A 19,593-nucleotide genomic window follows, 5' to 3' on the forward strand; every position below is an offset into this window, starting at 1 on the left:
GCCTTCTTTACCCTTGCGCAGCTGTTGACTTTATACACGAGTTTAATCGCCCCTGTATACAGTACAACACTCATATGTGGGAAAGCTTCCCACATATAGCTCTTCTCAACAAGGTGGAGTCAAAGACTTTCCATCTCATTATCTCTCCTCCTCTTACTGGCTCCCTTCAGCCTCTGTCTCTTTGCTGCATTGTAGCATTTTCATCTCTTTTCTATCGCTACCTCATTGGTCAGTGCTCCTCCAAACTGCCTGTTTGCATCCGTTAATCACTACAGCGGACACATAGCACCCGTTTAGCAGCAAACTCTCATCCCTTTCCTGCCCAACTCCCAATGCAAGAGTTAACCATTATCCCCAGTCCTTCATGTATGCAACAGGGCATCTTTGGAACTGCCTTCCTCTGTCTGTATTTCATACTGCCTATGACCTCCAGTTTTTTAAATGCAATGTGTCCAGGCATCTCGAAAGGAAAGGATGTTGAAGTTGGCTGTATATAATTTTTTTTCAATTGAACAAGTTTCGGCCTTCTGGCTTTTGGTTTCCTCTTTCTTGCATCTAAAAAAAAGGATAAAAATTGATGGGACAGCTCAGATACTGAAAGTAATGAATACTCTTGGAACAAAGCACATTTTTTTTTTTTTGATAATGAATGGAGGAAGGAAAAAACAAAGGAAAAAAAATAAGTCCATGTACCTAAAGGCATCCTCCATTCATAAAATACTTATAACTATTGGATTTAAAATTGAGAGGATTGAATGTATGTGGGAAGCAACTCCCAGGAAGTGAATTCCAGAGAGTAGTAGTTCTGGGGATAAATGAATTTTGTAAGCAGAAGTTCTGCATTGTGGGGGGTAGTGTGAGTTCATGGGCGCTCCCAGCTGCCCGAGTATTTCGGGAGAAAATGTGAAGGGAAGGCACAATTGAAGCCAGTTCGTTAGAGCACTTACGGTAAAAATATCGATAAATTAGTGCTAAAGAAGCAACATTTCTACGTACTGATAACGGAGGAAGGTCCTGCTATTTCTTAACCCAGTCGTTGACAAAGTAGACAAGATGAATCTTGAATTCTAGTCACAGTATATTGGTCTTCCAAACCTTTACTTTTCCATTTAGGATGAGAAGAGAAGTATCTTAGGCATGTTTCTGTGTGACGAAGCAAGTCAGTTTCAAGAAACAGTTGCAATAGAGCATCATATTGTTTTTTTTTATACAAGAGAATCAATGACATCAATTTTGGTGGTAGTTGTGAGGCTATGCCAATTATGGCGCCTCCTGGACAAAATGAGGAGAGAAGTCGCGGAGACTGTCAAGCTTTCTTAGTTGAGGTTTGTGAACAAATGTGTACAAAAAAAAAAAAAAAAAAACTTTATAGCGTGAAATCGTCTTAGCTATGCTAAGCATTCTAAACCCAAAAGAAGCTCTGTCTCCTCAAAGAACCATACAGTCTAATTACAAAACATGGCCTAACATTTTCCCACTCTGGTAAAGAAGAAAGGCTATGATGAACTACAAGACCAGTGAAGGGATTTATTGTATACAAGAGCATTGCTGAAAAGTGTGAGTGATGCAGCAACATCGTTCGGATTTGAACTGCGGACGGTTAAAGATGGCAACAACGAATCCAAACTTTTCCCTCTTTCACGGTTAATGTGCTCTGCCCCAATCCTCTGCATATTTTGGGAATATTCTCCCAGCTCGACATGAATAAAGTTAAACAGACAAACAGACTGCTTGTGTCTACTGTTTCATATTGCCTTTTTGCAAAACATGAAGTTGTGCGTAAAGAGGTGTCTGATCAGTGGGAGCCATCAACATCACATACCAAAGATGTTAATAGTGGGCAGTGTCACCAGTGCTATGTGGACAGTGACTGCTAGAAAAAAGAAAGACGCGGCAACTCTGTCGAGTCTGTACCTAGGCGATGGCGACGGTGCCAGTGGTGACGACGAGCCATTCCAATTGTTCTGGAATAATTCCTGTTCTTGGAGATAAGTTTAATGGTCATATGTTACACCTTAGGATTTTCTTTTAGTATCTTGGGATTCTTCAGAGGGCGAGATTCTTGGGATTTTATCTTTTAGAGAGGCATTGGGAACTAATGGAAGTAGTTCCCAGTCCCTGCACTGTTCAAGATGTATTGAAACGTCTGGAAACAATAAGATGCCAATGTGCGGAACGGGATACACTTCTATAACTTGTTTTGTAATTTTGCATTTTCTCATGTGCAGGACGCCTTCTCTTAGTGACACCGACATGACTGGACGGCTGCACTGCCCAGTTGTACAAACATCCTTTTGATCCCTCCTTGTCCTCCGAAAAGAAGATAGTGAGCTGCCGAAGACTGGGAGCTTCAGATTGCAGTCCACTGTGCTCGTGTTCAGATAAGCCTAGAATCACAACAACAACATCTCGTTGTCTGTGCTTTCTGGTTAGCTGAATTTTCGCAGCCCCCCCCCCCTCTCTCTCTCTCTCTCTCTCTCTCTCTTTCTCGATCAATCTACCTATCTTATCTCACTGAGGGCCAAGTTTCCACAGATTACGCGACGAAGCTCGAGACACGACATACGATACCAGAATTGAAGGTAATCCATACAAAGCTGCTGCAAGTCTCGGTAACATGTTGGGGAGAGAGAGAGAGAGAGAGAGAGAGAGAGAGCATGAAACCACCGCAAATTTTTCTACAATATTAACCCTCAAAAACCATTTACGAGTCTTTTCAATTATATTAAGTTCCTAACAAACCATAGAGCAACTGTGCTTTTCAGAGGAATATTTCATAGTCATCATTATGATTGAATATCCATTTTTCTAGGCTAAAAAAAAGCGCCTTTGGTCCTTCTTCCTTGAATTAAAAAATGAAATCAGGAAGTAGTCTACCTATAGATGCATATGCCGTTCCCAGATAATACATACTGTGATCTTATTTACACATGGTCACCATCAATATCATCCAGATCTCCTTTCCCACCCCAAGGTAGGGTTGTAGAATCCAGAAGCAGGGAAAATATAAATGAGATAGTAACCAAAATATTTCCACGAGAATGAGCCACACTCCCATTCACTCATTATTCAAGACCCTGGAATCATGGCTCCACCTGATAGATAAATAAAATCCACAAGTAGCTTAGCAATCACCTGAATGACAGAGTCAGTCCTGCGTCTTTCATGTTGCCAACGGATGTCAGATCCAAGTCATACAAATTTCACTCAGCCATATCAATCCCTAGCCTTGTTAGCTCCAATACCTCTTTTTCTCTCTCACTCATTTACCATATCTATCCATATTCTTCTTGACCTACCACGTCTCGTCCCGCCTTCAGATTTGCTCAGTTATACGCCCATCTTCAAATTTTCTCAGTTATACTCTTTTCGCCAGTCTAGTCACACCCATTCTCTCAACATGATCGTACCATTTAAGACACTCTCTTCAGCTTTGGTGTCAACAGGCTTTTTTACTCTTTATCTTTCACGAATCTTATTATTCCTTATCTTATCCCCTTTCCACACTTCACACACATCCCTCAACATCTCCAGCTCCAATGCTCTTACTCCTAACTTTTAGTTTTCATGCCGCACCATAATTTCACACACTTATGTTATAGTGGGTACTGAAACTCTTTGCCACAAGACTTTCACAGCCGTTACACTCAGATCTCTGCTTCTGATCAGGGCCTTCACAGCACCAGCCACTTTTCTTCCTTGTGTCATTCTACTTTCCACTTCTTTTTCTCAGTGACCTTTCTTTTTTGTCACTGCACCCAGGTACGTAAAATCTCTGGTCAGTTCAAGTGTCTCTGCCTTCACCATACATCACACTGGGAATCACCTTCTTTGTCAACAATGATCACTTTACTCTTATCTAAATTTCCTTTCCAAACTCATTTATAGTCGAACTTTAAACGAATATGGTGGTTGGCTACCAATCTACAAAGGAAATGTATTCTGGCTCAGGGTTTTTAATAGTTACAGTTAGGGCGGGATTAAAGTGGGAGCTACTGAGGCTATGGCCATGGGGTTCCCACAAAAAAGTGGTCCCCGCAAGACAAAGTAAACTGTGATTGTAGAGCTTTTATGTCCATAAAACAGGAAGAACGCCAGATGCTCTTATGTGTACTGTATGGACTACACAGTGCTTTAAAATGTGATAAGTGTCTTTGAAGAAAAAACTGTACAAATTAAAGAAAAATCTTTACTAAACTTGTCTTACAGAGTCCACTGAAACCCAAAATTTATTTGTGGATGGAGCACAGTGATGGACCCAAACATGGAGAGTTTCCTCATACCAATGACCCCAGGCTTTTTTCCTCATATCTGCTGTGCTCGGCCACTTAGGAGGCCTCCACAAGATGCTGCGTCCCACGGCCCTCACAGTTCTTAGTTTGACGCTGGTTGCAGAAATTGCCGACGGAGGAATACACAGACATTAGCAAAACATTACAGCTAAATTGAATGTACAGACAATGGTGGTTATAATAACAACAACAACAACAACAACAATAACAATAATAACAATGATAATAATAATAATAATAATAATAATAATAATAACTAGATAGCACTCAGAGAACGCATACCTCCGACTATGCCATTGCTATTGAAAAGGATCCGAATCCAGGTCCGTGAATACAGGATCCGAATCCGGATCCACTCCAAAATTTAATCAATTCTTTTTTGGTCCATGGTCCACTTTTCCACAAATTTCAGTGAAATTCATTGAGAACTTTTGGAGATATTGTGCGCGATACTAGGGATCCTGATCCAGATCCGCTCCCAACTTTAATCATTACTTCCTTGGCCGATGGCCCAACCATCCATAAAATTTCATAAAATTCCGATCATAGCATTTTGAGTAAAGTTCCTAACAGACAGACAGACAGACAAACAAACAAACAAACAAACAAACAACGCCGGCAAAAGCATAACCTCCTTGGCGGAGACAGTAATAATAATAATAACAGCAACAATAATAATAATAATAATAATTGTTCGAGTGAGCGAAGCGAGCGATAACATCAAAATTAGTCACAGTTTGGGCCCCAGACATATGTACCCGAGCGAAAGATTTATCAAATCAACAAGAAATGGGGGCAGGGGTTGCGAGGAAAACTCTGTAGTACAGTAGCGAACTTTTTTGGATAGCTCAGCCAATTTTGAAGTTACAAGAAAGATACACAGCAATTTGGAAGTTGCATAAAAATACTCAATTATTTTCATTTCATACACAACCCGTAATTCCCAATAGTTTTTCCGTAAATCGAGGAAAAGTTTTTTTTTTATAAGGCAGATTAGTTTAACAGCCGGCTGTGCAAGAAGTAACGGTCTAAGGTTGCGTGAGTAGTGCAGCAGTATTTTCCAACGATTTTTTTTTTTTAATAACAGAACAGGAAGGAAAAAACAAATGAATAAAAAAAGATAATCCATACACCAGATTACTGGTGTCCTCTGTTCATAAAATATCTGTAACAGTTAGACTTGAACAGCTGTAGGTTGAAGTTTGGAGGGAAACAACTCTGGGGAAGAGAGTTCCAGAGAGATGCAGTTCGGGGAATGAAAGAATTCTGATAGGCAGAAGTTCTACAATATGGCTGAGTGACATTCCAATCATGAGTATTACCAGATGCCCATGCAGCACGAGGGAAGGCATGGAGAGGTGGCACCATGGATGCAACTTCGTCTAAGCATTTGTCATAAAAATATCTGTAAAATAATGCAAGGGAGGCAACATTCCTTCTTACTACTAGGGGAGGTAATTTATTTGTAATGGCAGGATTGTTAATAATTCTAACAGCTTAGTTCTGAATTTTGTCTAGTTGTTTTAATGCAACCTCTCCATATCCATTTCACAAATGTGAGCAATATTCGAGCTGAGAGCGCACATGACTCTTATAAATTATAGCTAACTGCTCATCAGTGAAGAAGTTACGGACTCTGTACAATAATCAAAGTTTCTTTGAGGCGGTTTTAGCAAGTGATCTGACATGCGAGGTCCAGCTGAGGGCATTGTTAATGAGACGCTGAGAACTTCAATACTTTTGGATATAGGAATATTAGTGGCACTGAAGGTAATATACGAATCTGGCAATATCTGTCTATTAGTAAATTGTATATATTTGGTTTTACTAGCATTAAATGAGACAAGGTTGTTTTGTTTCCATTCACTGATCGTAAATTGGTCTTGATTTATGGAGATGGCTATACTGAGTTGAGAGGTAGAGATATTAGACTTTGTAAGTGGGTGTCTGAGTGTGAATGAACTATGTAGTGTTGAGTCATCTGCGTATGACTGGATGGGATTGTGGGTGACAGGTAAGAGATCATTAATATGAACCAGGAACAGAGTTGATGCCTGAACTGATCCCTGCGGCACGCCGGCATTGAGTGGAATTGCTGAAAGCAACAAGTTTTACCTTTTCAAAACAAATATTACCTTCTGTTTGTTTGCTTGTTTGTTTTTTACTGAATCCGAGTCATACTAATACAATACCCTGATCGACAAAAGAAACTCTGAATTTCTGGTCTCTGATTCGAATCGGAGCACACTGACAGATTTGGTGAAAGTAATTTTTGTGAGTGAGCGAAAAGCAAAGTCATTATTAACCTGCTAGGTCCTAAGCCCTAGACCTAAAATTAATACAAGAGGAGTATTGTTTTTAGGAAGTGTGAGGGAATATTTTTGGTGTAATCTAATCAATTCCTCTAAGTATTTTCAGGTCAGGAAATCAGAGGAGGATAATGAGCCACATGAGACAATATTCAGCACTGCCTGACTTGCTTGCTCACTCGCTCGAACACGTTCTTCTTTTTCAGTGTGGACGCCTATAATAAAAATAATAATAATTGTTCGAGCAAGCGAAGCGAGTGATAACACCAAATTTAGTCACAGTTTGGTCCCCCGCCATAGGTACCTGACCGAAAGATCTATTCCATCAGCAAGATGTGGGGGCAGGGGTTGGAAGGAAAATTCTGTAATGCAGTAGCAAACTTTTTTGGATATCTCATCCAATTTTGAAGTTACAAGAAAGATAGGCACCAATCTGGAAATCACATAAAACTCCTCATTTTTTTCCACTTCATAGACAACCCGTAATTCCCAGTAGTTTTTCCGTAAATCGAGGAAACGATTTTTTTCATAAGGCAGATTAGTGTAACAGCCGGCTGTACAAGAAGTAATGGTCTATGGCTGTATGAGTAGCGCAGCAGTATTTACCGACGATTGCTGAGAGCAACCAGGTTTTGTCTTTTCAGAACAAATAATACCTTCTGTTTGGCCCCGGACCTAAAATTAATACAAGAGGAGTATTAGTTTTAGGAAGTGTGAGGGATTATTTTTGGAGTAATCTAATATGTTCTGTTTAGTATTTTCAGGTCAGGAAATTCGAAAAAAAATGATGAGCCACATGAGAAAATATTCAGCACTGCCTGACTTGCTCGCTCGAACACGTTCCACGCTTTCAGTGTAGACGCCTGATACATGTTAATAATTATAATAATAAAATAATAATATTAAAAATGATAATAATAATAATAATAATAAGAAGAAGAAGAAGAAGGAAAGAAGACGAAGGAGAAGAAAAGGGATTATATGAACGGTGGGAGGAGGGAGGGAATTGGCAAGGAGTGAGTTCACGCAGATCAGACATGTGTAAAAATGTCATAGAAATTATGGCACCGGTCTCTCTCTCTCTCTCTCTCTCTCTCTCTCTCTCTCTCTCTCTCTCTCTCTCTCTCTCTCTCATACTCTTATCGTTCTCGCGTTGTTCCTTGCTTCATGCTCCCCTCCCCTCTCTCTCCAGTATACTCCTCTATCTTCGGCGATTATTCTTATTTTCTCTCTCTCTCTCTCTCTCTCTCTCTCTCTCTCTCTCTCTCTTCCGAATAACACCAACACAATAGCACAGACATCCAGCATTAATTCCACAAGACGCACGTGGAGGCCAAGGAACAGAATACAATATACACCATCAGTACCACTTCGCCTCCAATATAATTCCAACACGTTTATTTGGGTGAGACAATGGGAGGTGGCGGGAGCTGAGCCTGGCCTTTCCATCTCAAACCTTAAACGCATAGTAGAGATGTGCCTCAGTTGCCCCTGTTGAACCCCTTCTCTCCGATGACGTATTTTCTATTTCATTCTTTCTGCTCTCTGACAAATTTATTCAGGTCAGGAGAGACTGTGAGCCCAAGAAAATGGATACAACCGTCATTAACCCGTCCAGGTCAGATCATTCAAAACTTTAATATAATCGTTTGGATATAGCTAGAATAGAATTTAAAAATACGTCATTGGTCTGAAAGGGTAAAATGTTAGATAGTAACCTTATTTACCCTGCCAAAGCGAGCGAGCGAGAGAGAGAGAGAGAGAGAGAGGGGGGGGGGAGAGGGAGATTTTCTTTCTTTTGCACATTGATTCCAACATCATTCCCACAGCACTTCTTCGCAGCTATTAAATCTTTTGTCAGACCTCAGTGACAAAAAGACAACACTATGACTGGACATACTGTTCATAACACTTTCTTGACTAGGAACGTTTTTTAATGTTAATCCTTCGTTACAGCTACACATTTACGACTGAGAGATGGTAAATTTTGATCAGCATAATGTGAACAGTTCTGTACTGCACATCAGTTTAAATTCTCCATATGCATGCAGTTTTGCTAAACTTCTTTTTTTTTTTTTTTACAGTGTTCTGTGAGGTAGACTACCTTTCCATTGAACAGTCTACTATTATTTTGCAATATTCAGCAGCAGTAAAATGAGTCTCCGCCAGATTATGGAAGTTGGGACTTGTAGGCCTATTAATCAGAAACTCAGGTTATTAAAAAAGCTCCCACGACGACGGGCTACTTATTGAAAGAGAGTCGTCCGATACGCTGGTGGTTCAGCTGATTTCTGTCTCCCCTAATTTCATTGGAAAAGAAGAACGTGAGCATTTGTTTTCCAATACGTTATGTTGGGTTAAGGAATTCTCGGATATGTACACATAAACCAGTCTTCTTAGTGTTCTCTTCCTCAGACTGCACATTTGTGATAGGAAATGGTCAGCACTAGTCAGCACACTCAAGCATGTGCCTAGATCATCAAAACACAGCACTATAAGAAAACAGTAATGATAATATAAGCCGATAATAAGAAATTATATGACAGTATAGTATACCCCATACTAATAATAACAGAATACTAGTTAATAAGGAGTATATTCACAGAAGAGAATGATAATTAAATGCATTAAGAATATGATGGGATGAGTTAATAATTATAAATTGTCTAAAAACAAGATTACAGTAGGTAATATAAAAAAATTTAAAAAATGGTTATATCATTAGAAAATACTTACTGTATTACGAGCGAGCGAGCGCAGCGAGCAAAGCAATGTTTATGTTCAGCTGAGAAATGAGAGGCCCGACACGACAATGCCCGACCGCTGTGGTTTTCAGAAGCTAATAGCTTTTCTACTATGTGAGATAGAGAAGAGTTTCTTTCAGCAGATAGTACAGTAGATGCATTCAATAAATTTTGCTTTTACAATAGCTAATGAGAACAAAGAAACTCACTGAAATCTGGCTATCCAAGGGAATATACCGAGGGCTTCAATTGTCATGCTCCACTATGAAATCAAATTGAAAAATGATTTCTTGTTGTAACACTGTGTCTTCTTGCATGAATTCTAACAATTAAATATCGGATATTACGCTCGTAATTTTACATGAGCGTTTTTTCTATGTTTTGGGGGTGAAATCAGCAAGGGTAACCGCCCCATTTCCGGGTTTTCTCATTTGATCAATAGCCAAGCATTTACCAACGCTGTTGTATGGCACGGCAAGTCGGAAGCAGAGAAGTGAAAATTGCACGTGTAATAAATGCTACGGAGCCGCGTTATATGGACATACAGAGAGAAAACGTGAGAAAGAGAGAACGTGAGAAAGTAAATATTTTAACACAATTATTCTTCTCATATTGTTCAACTACCTCACCAGAAATGTTGAAAGCTTACACCAAGATGAAATTATGATGATAGGTGTATGTACAAATGCTCGCTTGCTCATCGTGAAAGTGCACTTTATTGGTATATGCTAAAGTGATGAATAATAAAACTACATTAATATAATAGCTGGTTGTACAGGACTTCCAATGGCTTTGTGAGAGAATAAGATCTCGAAATAACACAACAGTATTCACACAATTTGTTGAACTTCTACAGGTCTGCACACAAATCAACACTGCATAAGCAGAGATGAAGTTGACGGTGTAGTTGGTGGTTGGCCCTTGGCAGCTAGTAGTGTGCTGTCATGTTCCCGTTCAGATGTCCTCAGCATCAAGATCAGGTCGCGATTTCTTCACGTCACTTACAGAATGAACAAGTTTCACTGTTTTTCTTGGATTCTTTTCTCTCCTAATTTCATGGAGTCTTTTTCACATAAGTTTAACTCAGAAATGGGCAAAAAATACTCTGATCAAGAATCCTACTGGGGTGAATGCAACAGAGGGGTAAAAAAAAATGAGAGCTCAAAAAAAGAATGATGAAGAGGAACATCAGAACACTAACAAAGTCAGAATTGTTTAGGTAACCAATCGTGTGTAGCTGAGGAGAGGTAAAACGTACATTAGCAAAGGGGAAAATATTGTAGAAGAGATATTTGTAGGTGCAAAGATTTCAAAGGTATGTGAACGGATAGCATAGTGTTGGCATGTTGGAAATGTAAGGAGTGAATCCGACTTGATGGAGCAGTAGCCAGAGGCAACGTAAAGACCAGAAGCTTCGTATGACTTGACAATAATTTTTGACCAGGCAACACTAACAAATAACGGTGTACGAAAATAAGAGTAGTGCACATGGTCCAAGCGAGTATAGAGACCGGGTATGTTGTCAGCAGGTGTGAAAATAACATGCAGCTGAAAAAGTCTTGACTGAAAGGTGGCAAATTAAAGCATTCTTACAGTGGGTGACTGTGATAGGAAGGATAATATTGAGAGATGCATGATAAAGACAAAGGGACTGAGCAACGACCGAACACGAGTGTAAGAGATCGGATGGGAGAAAAGACATAAGGTAGTGAGCTAGGTGAAGGAATTCAGAGCACACAGATGCAGTATAAAGAGAGAACCATTGGAAAGTAGAGGGAAGGGAATTAGTTGCAAGAAATCAAAGTTGACTGTAAAACGAACAGGAATATGGACATGACAGTCATGGAAGGAAGGTACTGTACCTTATATATATATATATATATATATATATATATATATATATATATATATATATATATATATATATATATATATATATATATATATGTATATATATATACAGCAGTGGACACTCAAACGGCTGATGAGATGAGATGATATATATATATATATATATATATATATAAAATGCCAGTTTTCACAATTTCATAAAGGCCATTAAACACCTCTAAGAACGAGGCCTTGGTGCCGTCTTACCACTGCAGGTCAGAAAGGTGTGAAATCATCACATTAGGTGAAGTTTCCTTTCGGATTCCCAAACCCCGATCCATTGCAGTGGGGGTGACGGAGAATTTAAGTTAATGCAGCCACGATCGTTGTGTGTCAAGTCAGACACTGTTCTGCTACTGGTACCATGTACTCCAGTACTACCTTTTTCATGGTCAGATCATCTGTGACTAAACTGGCACCTCTACTGGTCTAGGCCAGTGAGGATGGTGACTAGACACTCTGAAGGATGAAAAATCAAGACCTGTCAAAGGGCGGATGAGCAATTTATGCCAATGGCCACCTAGTAAGGTAGGTGGAGCTCGTTAGCCTTGGTTGACAATCCAACTAGAAGGAAACTCAGAGGTAAAACCTAGATTGCCATAATCAGGGATTCCATTCCTCTTTCCATAGGGTTGTAGTCAGCCCTTTCCTGACTTGGCAGGTGGTGGTGGGGTTTGCGTCCCTCCCTGTAAAAAATAAACCCACGCATAACAAGAGAAAGAAGAGGGATAGGGGTCAGGGCTTGTTGCCTGACCCTGACCCAGTTTTGCTGAGGGGTCCTCCCTCAGGTGCCAGCCTGGCAAGACTTTTGGGGTCTGTCATGCTGGCACCCAATATGATGGTTGCTGGGTAAAATATATGGAACCCCAGCAACCTGATGATGGGGGGAGAACCCCCTAGCTCAGACCCTCCTTTTGATGCGTGTCATGGTGCTGCAGAGGATGCACGAGCCCGAGGCTCCAAGCACGAAGGGTTTTACTTTTGGAAGGCACTGCTGGTGGGAGCTTGGAATGTTCTAAGCCTTTCAAAGGATGATTAACTGCCTTTGTTATCACAGGAGTTGAGGCAATTTGGGATCAGCATAGCTACACTCTCTCAAATGAGGTGACCCGGGCATGGTGAGATCAGTAGCAATGGTTACACATACTACTGGTCTGGCTGTGATGATGGTGCCCATCTTAGGGATGTTGGTGTGGCAACTGCTACTTACTTTGTCTCTTGTGTCAACAGGATTACTCTGGTTGATGAGCATATAATGCTGGTGACTCTGAAGCACTCCATGGGCTTCATCTCTCTTATTGCAGTATATACTCCAACTGAGATGAGTGATCTTGAAGAGAAAGAGGTATTCTCCACAAAACTTGACTCTGTTGTGGAACATTGCCCCTCGTGGGATTCACTCCTCGTCTTGGGTAACTTTAATGCAGTTACTGGCACTTCAGGGACTGTGTATATGGCTCTGGAACCAGGAATTCCAATACTTATTACCTTCTGGATTCCACATAATCCCGTAAGTTAAGAATTGCTGAATTCTGGTTCCAGCGGTCAAATCTTCACTCCTGGACTTGGTATCTCAGTACTGGAGGGGTTGCTAAGGAGACTGATCATATTCTTGTTAAAACTCGTTGGAGGATCCTTCAGAATTCTAGGGTTTTCAGGAGTGCTGAGTTCATTGCTGCTGACCAAAGACTTGTTGTTGCTACTCTAAGGCTACAAATCAAAACTGAGAGATCCTCAACATACCACCAAAATAGATTCCATCTTGAGACACCCAAGGATGAGGAGTTGGCATATGAGTATGCAGGGGCAGTCCCAAATCGGTTTGATGTGCTCAGTACCATTGAGGATCCTGTTGAACGATGGGATAAATTTAAGCATGCTATCCAGGAAACAGCTGATGAGTGTACTGGAGACTGCCCAAAATCAAGGAGGGGATTCATCTCGCAGGAGGTGCTTATCACAAATGGAGAGAGTCGTGTTGCCTGGTTGGGGAGCGGGAACAGCACGTACCTCTGTCTTGATGGGCTTCAGTTTCACTGAGAAGGGACAAGGGGAGGTATGTCAAAAAAAATTGCTGAGGAGGTGGAAGGCTGTTTTCATGTACATGACCTTCGACCCACCTAAAAACCCATGAAGAAGCTTCACTCCAGACCCATCTCACAGGTTAACTCTGTTTGGACAGCAAATGGACGGTTCATGTCAGAGGCAAGTGAGTACAGAGCTCGTTGAGCTGAACACTTTGAGCAGCTGTATATGGCCGAACCTCCCTGCGGAGAGCTTTGGTTAGCTGGTGAACAACCATTGACTGTTGTCCCACCAATTCATGAAGCCGTGCCTTCTGTAGATGAAATCAAGAAGGCACTGGCTAGGTTGAAAAGTGGTAGAGCAGCTGGTGTTTGTGACATCCCAGCACAACTGATCAAAGCTGGGGATGAAACCATGATCAGGGGGTTACATGCAGTGATAGAAGCCGTTTGGCAGACTGGTATCTTTCCTCCTGACTGGACAAAGGGTTTGGTCACCCCTATATGGAAAGAAAATGGAGGCCAATGTGACTGTAGTAACTACCATGGTATTACAGTGCTCAATGTGCTGGGCAAAGGTCTTGCTCACATTCTCTTGATGCGTATATGGGACTATTTGCTAAAGCTTCAGAGGCCTGAGCAATCCAGAATCACTGTTGACTGTATCCTAGCCCTTCGAGTTCTTGTGGAGCACTATCTTGAGTTTTGAGAAGGTCTACTAGCAGCCTATGTGGATCTCAAGAAGGCATTTGAGTCTGTAAATTGGGAGGTACCATACAGTAGGAACTCCTGTGACTCCATGGGATCCCCACAGGGATAATCCAACTGACTGCTGGCTTGAACTCAAACACTGAGAGTGCTGCCAAATATGGTGTGGGAGGGAACATCTGACTTCTTCCCAGTAACTTCAGGTATAAGACAGGGATGCGTCCTTGCCCCCACACTTTTCAACACAGGTATAGACTGGGTGCTGGACCGAGCTGTAAGTCTATGTCACTGTTGGGTATCAATTGGCAATTTCAGGGTTACTAACCTTGACTTTGCTGATGATGCAGCTATCCTAGCAGAGTTGCTGGAGGTGCCACTGAGTGTCCTTGAGGAATTTCACGAGAATGAGAAGCCATTAGGATTCAAGGTCTTTCATGGCTTGTTGGATGAAGCAGTTCTGTGTCTCCAAGCATGTGGTGAGGATATACAGTAGAAGTCTCGGAGAGATTCACTTCTCTTGGTAGTGTGATCCATAACAATGGTTGATCAGACAGTGAGATCTCTTGTCGCACTGGTCTAGCCTGCATGGTTAAGGATTCGTTTAATTCAGGTATTTGGCGCGGTCGTTATTTGTGTAGAAGGACGAAAGCTTGCATCTTCAAGGCACTGCTGCTCACTCTCTTACTTTATGGCTGTGAGACATGGACACTAAACAGTAATTTGAAGTGGCGAATTGACTCCTTTGGTACAAAGTTTCTTTGCAGGATCATGGGATATTGCTGGTACAACCGGGTGCGTATCAAGCTACTACTCTGTGAGACTGAATCGACGTCTATTACGTACATAATATGTCAACACCAACTCCAGCTATATGAGCATGTGGCCTGTTTTTTTGAGACTCACCCTGCTCACCGGGTGATCTCTGAACGAGTTAACCCAGGTGGAAGAGACCAAGGCTGGAGCAGGTCGATAACTCCTGTTGGGAGATACTTACAGGAGGAATAGTCGGTCCCTGGAGGGTTGCACAAAGAGACCCGCATGGGTGGTGAGAGAGGGTGAGTGAGGCTATGCGCCCTGTGGCATTTAACCCTTCTTGATTGATCGACTGATTGATTTTTGACAAATATATGCAGATATTTGTCAACCATCGTTGTCACATTAACATAAATTAACTCCAGTTGAAGCCCTCGGTACATTCCCTTGGAAAGCTGGGATTCCAAGGGGTTTCTTTGGTCTCATGAGTAAATGTACTGCTAAAACCAAAATGTATTCAATGTTTCTACTACCTCCTGAAAGAATCTCTTCTCTATATCACTCCGTAGAAAGGTTATAGCCTCTGAAAACCATCTTTGTCAGTCCATGTCTGGTCGGACTAGGCTGGATCTTGTCAGGCAGCTCATTTCTCACCTGAATGTAGAGTATACTTTGCTCTGGTCGCTGTGCTTGGTCGCTCGTAACGAGAAAAGGATACAAAGGAGACTTCATGATTGTGGCAGTAATAAAACGAAACGCTGCTCTTTTTCCTTTAATTAACAGCAGAGAAAACAAACTGGAGTAACATAGAATGCAATGTAGGCTCAGAGTCCCTGCAGTCTAACAAGCTCGGTGGCCTTCTCTCCACTGCCTCACTCTCTCACCACCCTCACGCCAGCTAACCTCTGTCTGCCTCTACTACCGCCACCTGCCGTTTTGCTTCCCAAAACCATGACCCCACCGCCACCTGTTTAACTCCCTAACAGGCAGTATGCTAAAGCCAAACTACTGACTCATGAGGCTTATAAATAATATGCAATATACATTACTCATACATCATAAATTGTACATTGTATGTTACACATTACATTTCCCCCTGATTCTCAAATCACACATTAAATATTATACATAATACATTATGGTATATACATTACCTAATAACCTAATCACATACATTACACATTACACTTATTACATTATAAAATATATATTATACATTACATTTCCCTAAAGCCTCCTAACCACACAGGTCACATAATCGAGGTCTTCTAATCCTCAAAGAACGCCTCAGCAGCTCATGTTCAGGCCCATTAACAGTTTCACCACGATCAGCTTCCACCACCTCATCAACTCTGGAAGGAAGCTGAATAAGAAGTGTCTCATCGTCAGTATCCCCGGCGGAGGACTCGGCTCGAGTTCCCTGTGAGCTGCAGCGATGGAGATCTCTGAAGTGGCGAGGTACCCCATCTACTTCGACAGTTTGGTCAGACACTACTCTCGTAACTGTACCACTTTTGTGTCTTTCATCACACCGAGCATCAGGCAGCTTTACCCAGACTACTTCCCCAACCTAGTAGAGGCCGTCCACTTCTGGTTCATCCTCCCCGCAGGGGTCCACTTTGCGAACTCTGACTAAGTACCTGTACAGCATGTTGGCTGGAGCGGTCGACGATTTGCAGTCATCCTGAGGCATCAGATTGTACAAGTACAGTGCTTCTGCTATGGAACAGCTCTTCCTTGCAGCAATGACCTTTATTGTACGATGGCACCTTTCGACTATACCATATCCAGAAGGAACATATGCACATCTAAAGCAGAGGTGCACACACCATCGCACTGTGAAGTCCGCAAACAACCTGCTTTGAAAGACTGTATCATTATCTGTTAACAGTTCTTCTGGTGCCCCATACTCACAGAACACTGCCTCCAACTGTTCAATAATGCTTGCACTGGTCTGAAGCCTCAGCCGACGCTAAATAGCAAACCATGACGGTCCATAGTCAATAAGAGTCAGGTACGACCAGCCACCGTAGTGAGTAATATCCATGCCGACTCTCTGCCAAACTCTCTCAACGCCCAGGCTTCCCTTTTTCCACTCCACAGGTGCTGGGTCAATGGACTGGCATACTTCACAATTGGTGACAACAGGTTGCACCTGCTGCCTGGTGACTGCTGAGTTGGCTTGCTTTACAAAATAAAATGTTCGTCTCACTCTTGGGTGACCTGCAGAATGGTGTATCTTTGCAATCTCATCGCCACTAACGCCAATGCCAGCTGCACACACAGGTTGTACAGCTGCAGGACAGGCAGCAGAAATCTTCAGCCAATGCTACGGCGCAAGTAAAAGGCTATCAGCTTTATTGCTAGTGGAAGGAACAAGAGTGACTGTCAACTGGAGACTGCACTCCTCTATCAACGACAGCACTATCCCTACTCTCCTCAAGATTAGCATCTCACTGGCTGCCTTGGTCTTGAGCCTGCTTCTTCCCAATAGGCCATCTGAAATCCAGCGATGAACTGTTGAGGAATCAGTCAACAGCTTAACTTTCCTGACCTTCCAAGCCAAAGCATGGTTCAGACCTTTTATGACGGCATCCAGTTCAGCCATGTTGATGTGACATGCAGCATCTTTGCACAGCCAGCGGGCATCTTCAATGATGCATCCATCAATCTCAACTGCAACACCGAGTGCCAAAGAGCTTGTGTCTACCGAAACCCTGGCCTCATCACCTTTGACGTCTCATCGTCCTCGCACGGGGTCACTCCTTCTGACTTCCTCCACAGTTTCTTCCAGTAAACCTCTTATCTCTCCATCGGTGATATCTTCATCGCAGCTCTGTGTAGCATGATTTGTTCTCCTCTTAATGAGGGACATTGCTACTCGCAGCCATCTGCACACAGGGTAGTGGCCCACCAGCTTGCCGCAGTAAGAGAATACTGACCACTGCGTCAGCACATTCAGCACACCATCCACCTCATTATCCCTTCTCCAAACAAGATGTCCCTGTTCCCCCAGACTCTCAGGCCCAACACCCGTGCTCCACCAGTAACTTGTTTGTGTGGCTTACTCAACAGCCCGAAGTTCCTTAGATGTTCTTCCACGTGACTGGCCTTGACAACATCCTCATTCACACAGATATCATCAATGTAAGCTGACATCCCCCTTTTCACATTTGGATTTTGCGAAAATACATAGTTCAAAATTGCTTTTATTACCAGTGGTGCAATGTTTAAGCCAAACCTAAACGAGTCAGGCAATACCTCTGACTCTCAATAATCACTGTCTGGTAAGGCCATAGACATTCGTGGATCCTGACTTGCAAGTATGCCTGTGTCAAGTCTATCACCAACACATTTATCCCTTGTCTGCGCCATTCCCGCAGTCTGTCCACACATACTTCTGAGTTTGCTGTGAATGCATCGATGTGCGGGTTTAGCTCTCTAAAGTCTATTACGGGCCGTACTTTCTTTTTATTCTGCTGCACCACTGCCATCAATCCCTTGGGTGGTCCATATTTTTCTTCATCATATGGAAGCAGCCAGCCAACTCTGATCCATTGTGTTAACTCGTCTTCATACAAACCTCTCACTTCACGTGGCACTGAGTATGCCTCCACCTGATTCGGTAGAGCACCTGGCTCCTTGCCCCCCGTCCACTTCCAAGCTGCTGTCCAAGAGTTAGTCTCAGGGTCGTAAGTTGCACTGAAATCATGCTCGTTGACTCCCACTACAGCGTTGGCAACTGCGCAGATTGACGAGTCTTCTAACCCAAAGCTCACACCACTCTCTGAATCAACTGTAACCCTTCCAAGCCCCCTGATACCGTCCATTCCAAGAATAAACATGAAACCAAGGGGCATTAAAGTAGTCACATTCACACCGATGTCTGTGACCAAACTGACAGCCCCCTTCCTCCATGCCTTGCAACATGACAATCCATCCAGCAAAGAGGCGAAAACACTGTGAAACAAGTGATAGTCCAATAACACAGCAAGTTGGTACATAATATGAGACTGAAACTGAAGGTACTACCTCAAGTGTCTCCACAAATGATACAGAGAACAGTAACAACGAAGAAGCCTCAAGTACAAGGAAGATGTCATCTTCAACATACCATGCAACGAAACTGGTAACAGGTCATTCATTGTCAACCAATAAAGCATCTAGTGTATGCTCAACTCTCGGTAATGAAGGCATCCCTGTTTCCACACCTACACAATCTGATGTATGGCGTGCCGTTGTCAGGGCTGGAGATAAACAGAGGGAAAAAATCAAATCGCTGCTACAAGAAGAGAAGAACTATTGTTTACATTTTGATGGGAAAAAAATATATATCCAATAAAGAGTACCAGGTAGTCTGCCTTCTAAGCGAAACTAGGAAGATCAGTTTCGGAATCATAAAATGTAGTAGTGAATCAGCTCAGGATATTTTCAATGGCCTTTAGAAAGTTCTAGATGAATGTGATGCCTGGTCAAGTATTAAAATGATAATTTGTGATACAACGGCTGTAAACACAGAACATATGGTGATGTGGTTGGGATATAGAAGAAAATGACTGAAAAGGGTTTGGACAAACCACAATATATTGGATGTCAGCATCATATACCGGACAGGATCATGAAGCATGACCTTTGTGACAAAGGTTTCCACTAAGCCAAATCTGAGTTATGAGTTTGATGAGGATCTGACTGAAAAGTATGCAGAACTACAAAGTTCTTTGGGTAAGAAAATGGAAATGGGTGAAAACCCAGGATGGAACAAGGGGCATTTCCAGAAATCAAATGGAGGAAAGTACCATCATTACATAGCGCCCACAGGAATTCAAGGGCAATTTACACTGTAATCGCGTATTTTCTGCTTCCAAACTGGAGA

At 42.1% G+C, this 19,593-nt stretch overlaps 1 protein-coding gene and 1 pseudogene across 1 annotated transcript; one reads left to right on the forward strand and one right to left on the reverse strand.

The window, feature by feature from the left end:
* The first annotated feature begins 12,115 nt into the window (after nucleotides 1-12,115).
* Nucleotides 12,116-13,275, forward strand: LOC145407107 (protein CFDP2-like). The gene is made up of 3 exons (XM_080278127.1): nucleotides 12,116-12,207; nucleotides 12,466-12,745; nucleotides 12,778-13,275. Exons 1-3 carry the CDS (start codon nucleotides 12,116-12,118, stop codon nucleotides 13,273-13,275), a joined length of 870 nt encoding a protein of 289 aa, XP_080134253.1.
* Nucleotides 13,276-15,957: 2,682 nt separating this feature from the next.
* LOC145407108 (uncharacterized) lies at nucleotides 15,958-18,550 on the reverse strand (annotated as a pseudogene).
* Between the last annotated feature and the right edge of the window lie 1,043 nt (nucleotides 18,551-19,593).

Source organism: Coenobita brevimanus, chromosome 72, assembly GCF_032717465.1.
Source record: "Coenobita brevimanus isolate Jiangsu-jjx chromosome 72, ASM3271746v2, whole genome shotgun sequence".
Classification (NCBI taxonomy): Eukaryota; Metazoa; Arthropoda; class Malacostraca; order Decapoda; family Coenobitidae; genus Coenobita; species Coenobita brevimanus.